The 8,260-nt window shown below is 39.2% G+C and overlaps 1 protein-coding gene across 1 annotated transcript; it reads left to right on the forward strand.

The window, feature by feature from the left end:
• Window positions 1-113: 113 nt before the first annotated feature.
• On the forward strand, window positions 114-8,196 carry LOC130175404 (calcium-independent phospholipase A2-gamma-like). Its single transcript, XM_056385862.1, has 9 exons — window positions 114-1,184; window positions 2,460-3,956; window positions 4,121-4,273; window positions 4,356-4,513; window positions 5,238-5,332; window positions 5,450-5,621; window positions 5,734-5,791; window positions 5,980-6,174; window positions 6,852-8,196. Exons 2-9 carry the CDS (start codon window positions 2,556-2,558, stop codon window positions 7,308-7,310), a joined length of 2,691 nt encoding a protein of 896 aa, XP_056241837.1. The 5' UTR covers window positions 114-1,184; window positions 2,460-2,555; the 3' UTR covers window positions 7,311-8,196.
• Window positions 8,197-8,260: the final 64 nt, after the last annotated feature.

An 8,260-nucleotide genomic window follows, 5' to 3' on the forward strand; every position in this document is an offset into this window, starting at 1 on the left:
AGAAAAATTGAACCATAATAAACATAACAGCGTGGAGAAAGAGCCTTTCATGATGTACTCTATGGCAAATATACAGAGATGAGACTAAAACTCTCTGAAGCAAAGTACAGTCAATTTCCTGTGATACACAGTATGTCATAATGAAGTTCATTCAGGTTTATTTGGATAAAACTATCAGGAATCTGCCACTAGATGTCACTGTAGGTCTAAAATTATATCAACTCTGAATGTGAGTGGAAAGTTCAGTAGATTCTTACTTATAGTATCTGAGTGAAATCATTAAGTCATTTGGACTATAAAGGAAACTCAAAAACCTGAACTGACTGAATTAGCATGATATTTTTAATCTGAATCACTTCTCGTAAGTAATTTCTGTGAGCTGGGTGGACAGAGTCCGACACTCAAGCCTCAGCCTCCTGGTGTGAGCTTGTTTCATCAACAATACACTGCGGTGCAGAACAGTGTGTGCTTGTGAAAGGTTATGAGTTGTGGCTATATGACACTAATGTTTACAAAACACACTGTGATTCAAGGCAGACACTTTTCAGGCTGATTTACATATTTTTTATATTTTGTTTTTCTTTTCTACAACAGCAATCGTAAATGACTAAAATGTATCGTAAGTGAGTCTTTAAATTACAGCCTGCAAATTACTGGGTGATTATTTAATTGCAGGTATCAATAACATACAGTCAAGCATTACTGAATTTTATAATATCCATATACCACTTCAGTCTTGTATCATGTTTACCATGAGGCCTGTGCACAGTTTCTAAGAATTGAAGTGCGTCACAGACCTGTTTGTATTGGAGGGAGGTGTTGTCTGTGTGTGGGAATGTGATTTGCTGTCATGTAAGAAGCAGCTAACATCGCCTTACTGAGACCCTTAAGTTATCTCTCCCTCCCTAATTTTAGACCTGTGCTTGGCAGTCAGCAGTGACAACACATGACCCCTAAGCTTGTGTGGTTTTCCTGAACATTGGTCGAGCTGGCCCACCCCTCTAGCTCAGCTCAACCAATAAGATTAGAGCTCTGCACGACAGAAGGATTGAATTAGGTGTCAAAACATAGTAGAAATAGTGTTTTTGACTGTCCGTCAGAAGTGATGTACTACCTTTATTACAAAGGACAGAAAATTGGTTGAAGAGGAAGTGTAAAGAAAGAAGAACCAGGTGCTGTTTCGGGTAAATCTTCAGTGTGTGCTTTTATCAGATACTTTCTGTCAAGGTTAGAGGAGCTGTAAGCTACTTTAGTTCATGACCTTCCCATACTGAAGTAGAAAACAACCATAGTAGATGTTTGACTATTGCACACCTAAGGTGTTTGCTTTTCTCTCTGTGAAGGCATTAAAGAAACAGTGCTTGTGTGCATAGGTCAGTGTTTATAGATGTACCTTATTTTAAAAAGGAATATAGTAAAAACATATGTGTTTGGGATATGAGCACAACTCATTTATGTATATTCTTACATTTTTATCCTATTGCAGATATCTATTGACAGAAGGCAGAGACTTTATTACAGGCCGTGTAGATTGTTATTTGCCCTGAGGTTTCATGTTACATTCCTGAGGGTACACAGTACCAGGACACAATATTTGTGGTTGTTGTGGCACATGATGTTTGTACAGTCTGATCAGCTCACCGTGAAAGTATGCACTCTCCCTTCAGAGTGATTTGTTTATAGAAGTCAGCATGTGCCTCTGCCCTGAACTCACATGCAGTGAAGATATTGATGTGGCAACTTTCCCTCATGCTTCAATACTTTTGTTTTTTCTCTGAACTTTGTGCTTACTGTTTTGCAGGGTAATTAATTTGTTAAACCCTTGTTTTGTGGAAATTAATATATTTAAGTTTATATAACTTGGTTATCTAGTGTGTGTTTTTTCATAAAAACATTAGACATTTGTGACAGACCTTTTTGGCCACCATGAGGTTGACATTTGTTGTTTAGAGTGAAATATCTTGACAACTATTGGATGGTTTGTCGTGAAATTTGCTCCATATGGTTAAGGTCCCTAGAGGATAAATTTTAATGAATTTGATGATCCTCTGACTTTTTCTCTAGCATCATGGCCATTTTTTTCTTTCAACTTTTTAACTTATTTATGAAACATGTCAAAATCTTTTTGGTGGATAGGCAAAAGATTTTGCACAGATTTTCATTTTGCCTATACTAATAACTGTAATAACTTTGAACCCCTGACCTTTTATCTATCACCATCATCAGGTCAAATTTTCCAATACAGAGACGTTCCCATGAACCTCAGCTGTACCTTGTTTATCTTAGCAAATGTAATCATGCTAATGCTAAGATGGTTTACATTATTCCTCATAAACATCTGTATTGTCATTGTGAGCATGTTTGCATTTAGCTCCAAGCACAGCCTCCCAGAGCTGTTATCATGGCTGTAGACTAATGCTTTAATGTATTTGATTTTTTGTTGTTTGTTTTTTTCCTAGATTCTCGTTGAATATGCTCCTGTGGCATAAATCAATGCAGGCTCAAGAGTGATATTTGGACTTTGATTGATTGCTGCTCACCACATCAGGTCTAACATGGGTCGCTACCTCAGCACCAACATGTGTTCTGTGAACAGGACTTTGAGATCATACTGCAAAATTAGGTACCTTATGAGCCTTATCAGAAGGCATCCACATCTAGCCAAAGCGCCGCTCTGCTCGGATGTCCCCAGATATTCAGTGCTGTCACCTCCTCAGCTTTCCAGATTTACAAGAAAAGACAATTTTAAAAGTTCAAAACACAGTGATACAGGCTCTACCTCTTACCACGTCCTCAGAAATTTAAGCCAAGAGGTGAATCATCTTCAGATTGTGCGTTTTTACTCATCCTCTAATAGGGATGTATTCAAAGCCATTGGGGTCATTGAGGAGGCTCAGAACAGTTTTCATTCGAATTCACTGCGTGAATGTCTTGGTCAGCCATTTAATAGACTGTCCAGACACATAAACATTTATTTCAAGAGGAAGGATGTTGTACCTCTAACTGAAAATGCCAGTTTCATTGTCGCAACTCCAGAATATCTCGGCAGGTCACAGAGACGTAGTCAAAGTCAACGAGCAACCAGAGAACGAAATGTATCTGAGGGCAAAGACACAATGCAGGTCTATAAGTCCAAAGACAAACAGCAGGGCTCAGGAACAAGTCCGTCAACCCAGGAAATGTCTGGACTGCAATTATTTCACATCAGCTCTTTGGCAACAAGATTTGGTGAGAGCTACAGTTACGTTGCTAATCACATTAACTCAGTCTTTTCCCGAGGTTTTGCAAAAGTTGAATTGCAGGAGAATGTGGAAACCATGTCTTCCACCAGAGGGACACACAGGAGACAGCAAAGGAGAAAAATGCAAAACACTTGTATTCTGACCTCTAAAGAAGCTGAAATGCCCTTAATAAAACCCAGTGCTGAACAGGCAACAGTGGAATCTAACAATCTCTACCTTCACTTTGCAAGACACATCAATAAATACTTTGGTGCCAAGGTTACTGATGAAGTTCAGAACAGGAGAGAGCACCTTCTTGTGGAAAAAAATAGCACTTGCAAAAACTGCTCAACAAAATCTGCCTCACAAACTCAAGGTGCTACTTCACAGCTGAAGCAAGAGGCACCTATCGTTCCTGAAAGTGAAGGCCTTTTCCACAGCAGCCATATTACAACTAGCTTTGGGGAGAGCCATTTCCAAATGGCAAGTCACATTAATCAGTATTTCAAGGGTCAAAGGGGACAGGATGAGGATACTGAAAACCTTCTAATAAAGATGGACCTTGGATCCGCTACCTCTGAGAGACTTAAGACCGTCACCTTTATGGACTGCCTTCGCCATCCCACGAGTGCCATCCCTGACTTGCTGGGTGCTTATCTAAAGCTGAGACCGTTGACCCAGGCTAGTAAGCCCAAACTTGCCATGACTTCACCAGCAGCAATATTAAGTAAAAAGGTGAGTTGTGGTCACATATGAAGTGACTTCACATTGATCAAGAATATGAGAAATTTAAAATATAAAAAATTGTCTGTTAGTTGAGAAAGTTGTATATTATGTCCCTGGCATGTCTCATTTGCCTAATTTCATTCTGCAAGTAATTTCTGGTTGTATTTTGTCAGCTTGTCTTGAGTCGGAGACAGGCAGAGGAAATCACACGTGGATTGATTGGCAGTCTGGGACTTGCTTCATCTCCAGGAGCTCTGATTGCTTGTGTGGAGGCACTCAATGAACACCTTATCCGTTACCCCTCCTGCAAAGCTGTAATGTGGCAGGTCTGTTGGAGGTGAAACAATCACATTTCTGAAAGAAACAGGTTTTACCCCAGTCAATTCTTAAAGATTTTTCTGTTTCCAGGAGAAAATTGCTGTCACATTGTTGAGAAAGCGACGAAACTACAGAGACGACCAGGTGCTTCAGAGTGCCGTTAGAGAAACCTTGGCTCTAATTGGCTACGTGGATCCAGTCAAAGGTTGTGGCATTAGAGTGCTTTCAATTGATGGTGGTGGCACAAGGTAAGTGTAAGAAAATCAAATGAATGGTTTTCTTTCCATGCTATTGCCAGAACTAGAGCTTCAACTTGCAACCATTTTCATTATCAATGAATCCAACAATTCTTTTCTGAATTAATCAATGTAATGTTTTGTCTGAAAAAATGTCCATCACAAGTTCACAAAGCCCATGGGAACGTCTTCAAGTTGCTTATTTCATCTGGACAATAGTCCAAAACCCAAAGATATATATTTTACTAACATATAAGATAGAGAAAACTAGCAAATCCTAACATCGAAAAGCTGAAAAGAGTGCCTATCGGACATTTTTGCTTGAAAAATTACTCAAACACAATGGTGGGAGAAGTACTCAGATCTCATTCCTGAGTAAAAGTAGCAATACCACATTGTAGCACTTATACTTCAAGTACCAAAGGTGAAAGCACTCATGTAGAATGACCCATATCAGAATAATGTTTATTATAATATATTGTTAGGTTATAATTATTGATGTATTACTGTGCACATCAGTTTAAGAATAAAGTTTAAGATTAATTGATTATGACAATAGTTCCCAATAAATTTTCTGATAAATGTATCAACTAATTGTGTCAATTCAACACAGAACCTTGTTTAAAATGGTCTCTGTCCTGTGTGCTGTTTACAGTGAAATATATAATGACCAAAACACATCACAATGTGTGTATTATTCTTCATATAATTAGTATTTTGTCTTTGCCTTTTACAGAGGTGTGGTGCCTCTGCAGGTGTTAAAGCTACTGGAAGATGAGACAGGGAGAAAGATCCACCAGCTGTTTGACTACATCTGTGGAGTGAGCACAGGTGACAAAGAACAACAAAAAATTACAATATGATGGATTTTCAGCAACATCTTGATGCTTCCCAGTATGACTATAATTTTGTGTCTCTCTTTTCTGTCTCTACATGTGTTTATTAAAGGCGCCGTTCTAGCCTTCATGCTGGGTCTGGCCCATTTTTCTCTAGAGGAGTGTGCTGACATGTATCGTCGATTTGGCTCTGAAGTGTTTCGGCAGAACCCGCTGGTTGGCACCATGAAGATGGGCTGGAGTCACTCCTACTATAACACTGAGACATGGGAGACAATATTACGGTATAGATTCTAACAACACTATACATGTGCTTCCAGTGAAAAATCTCTACACATCAATACGATCCACAATACAATCTGCTCTGGCTGAATTTTCTGCTTTTATCCTATTCAGAGAAAAGCTGGGAAATAGAGTGCTTATTAAAACAGCCAGAGAGGAGTCAAGTCCCAAGGTAAGAATATTGCAATCACAGTAGCAGTTGATTTTATGATCAAAATTATCATCAGACTCATAGCACTGGTAAAAATAAAGTTGGATTAATGATGCACAATGAACTGTAATTAGCAATAATTGTGGTTTTAACCAGTCAAATTTGAGTTGGCACAGGTTTAAGAGAGGGCATTCTTATTATCTGCTCAGGTTTCAGCAGTAAGTGCTGTGGTAAATTGGGGTACCAGTCCTAAGGCCTTTGTCTTTCGCAACTACAACCACAAACCAGGCTCTCTCAGCCGCTACGCAGGAGGCTCAGCCTACCAGATGTGGCAGGCAGTGAGAGCATCGTCAGCTGCTCCAGGATACTTCCAAGAGTTCCCTTTAAAAAGTGATATTCACCAGGTAGGAGATTACATTCAACGTTTTCAGTGGAAGAATCAAAATATATTTATATGTTGAAAGGGGTCAGTCGTAGTGATGAATTTACAGACAAATTTTCACCTGAATCTGCAACTTGCCCCAGCTTAACAGAGCTTTACAGTGTCCAAACCACAACTTTAATGTTTTTGTTGTCCTCTTGTTCTCTGCATATGGCCAACCACACCTTAATAACCTGTACTGCACACAGAAGTAATATTTATGATGTAACTGAAAAAAATCACAATACATCTCTCAAGGAAAGAATTAAATAAAACATAAATCTAGGATGGGAAAAAGTCCTAAGACCCTTACCTGCTCTCTCAAAAAACACAGGCTACCCCGCTTTCCACAAAAAGAAAAAAATACATAAAATACATCTTGCTAACCCATCTAATAAATTTAATACAATCCTTAAATGAAATCAAAACATACAGTAGGTGCTTTTATATTACACTTCTTAATAAAGCTGCTAAGTCTTGTTGTTTGTTTATATTCAAGCTTTAATGAGTTAAACCAAGAGGAAGAACACATTATCAGAAAATCAGAGTCAGTTGAAAGCGCTCTTTGTTTTGTCTAACATGTACAATTCAGAGTAGATCATTACTGAACAAAGTACTTGTCCTGTTCACTTGTAGATTTATTTCTTTGTCTCTTTGTAGGACGGAGGAATTCTCCTCAACAACCCCTGTGCCTTGGCCGTCCACGAAAGCCGTCTGTTGTGGCCCAATCAGCCCTTCCAGTGTGTGTTGTCCCTTGGCACAGGTCGCTATGACAATGCTAAGAGGGGTCCTGCCACCTCCACTAGCCTGAGGGCGAAAATCAGCAATCTGATCTGCAGTGCCACTGACACTGAAGGGGTTCACACCCTTTTAGATGACCTGCTTGCTCCAGACGTCTACTTCCGCTTCAACCCCATGCTGAGTGGTGAAGTGTCCCTGGATGAGAGCCGACCGGGGCCCCTGGACCAGTTGCAGAGAGACACCCAGACCTACCTGGAGAGAAACCGGCCCAAGCTGGCCAGGCTGTGTTTGGTGCTCGGGGCAGAGCGCTCAGCTGCATGCAGAACTAAAGACTGGATGAGTGAGAGAGCCTGGGAGATGAAGCAGAGATGGGTATGAGTGGGTATAAGCATATTCAATGCACAGATGCACACATACACAGGCTGTGTACAAAACAACAGAAACAACTTGGCTGTTGTACGCCTGTATGTAAATACAAATTTGGTGAAATGCACAATATGTTTGCTGTTGAGACCTCGACTCAGAAATCATTTTTAGCCATGCTAGCAGTGTTGCTCTATGGATGACGATGTCAGTGTGTTGGTTAGTCCACCACTTTGTTTCAAAGGATTATCAATCTTGAATAACAACAAATGGACCACTGTTATTTAGATAATCATGTTCCCCAGATGATAATTCCTAAAGGCTCTTGTGATCCCCAGATTTTTCCTTTTAGCACCACAATGAAAGTGAATTTTGCAGTCTGATGTGAAATGTCTCAACAGCTGATGGTTGGATTGCCATGCACCTTGTTTCCACTTTAGAGGAGGTGGAACAATCATCATCATTTATAAGTGATTTTTGAATTGAATACAGTACAAAGAAGCCAGACGGTTGCTGAATCTTCTGAGCTTCATCAAATTAGTCAAGATCATTATAAGATTGTATTGTAAGAAGTTTCTGTTTTTTTCCGCTCCCTGGTGTCTCTGTACCAGATCAATACAATGTTGGCAACAGGTCTCACATACCATTCAAGTGAATGGGAAAGTCTGTCCAAACTTTTGACTGATACTGTACATATAACATATTGTTTTACTTCTATACATAGATGCACAGAACAAACATGCACTCGAAATAAGCACTCTCATGCACTTTGTTTAAAACACTTTTCAGTGTTGTTGACAGCAATATAAGTTATATATAATGCCACATTATGTTTTTGTATGATGTTGTATGATTTTGGCATTAAATTAGTATATGTCTAAAATAAATTTATATTTATGAAGACTTGTTTCCTTGTCATTTTATTTAAACTGTTTTGTTTACTGAACATATAAAATGTCTCCACT

This window comes from Seriola aureovittata, chromosome 9 (genome assembly GCF_021018895.1).
Source record: "Seriola aureovittata isolate HTS-2021-v1 ecotype China chromosome 9, ASM2101889v1, whole genome shotgun sequence".
Taxonomy (NCBI): Eukaryota; Metazoa; Chordata; class Actinopteri; order Carangiformes; family Carangidae; genus Seriola; species Seriola aureovittata.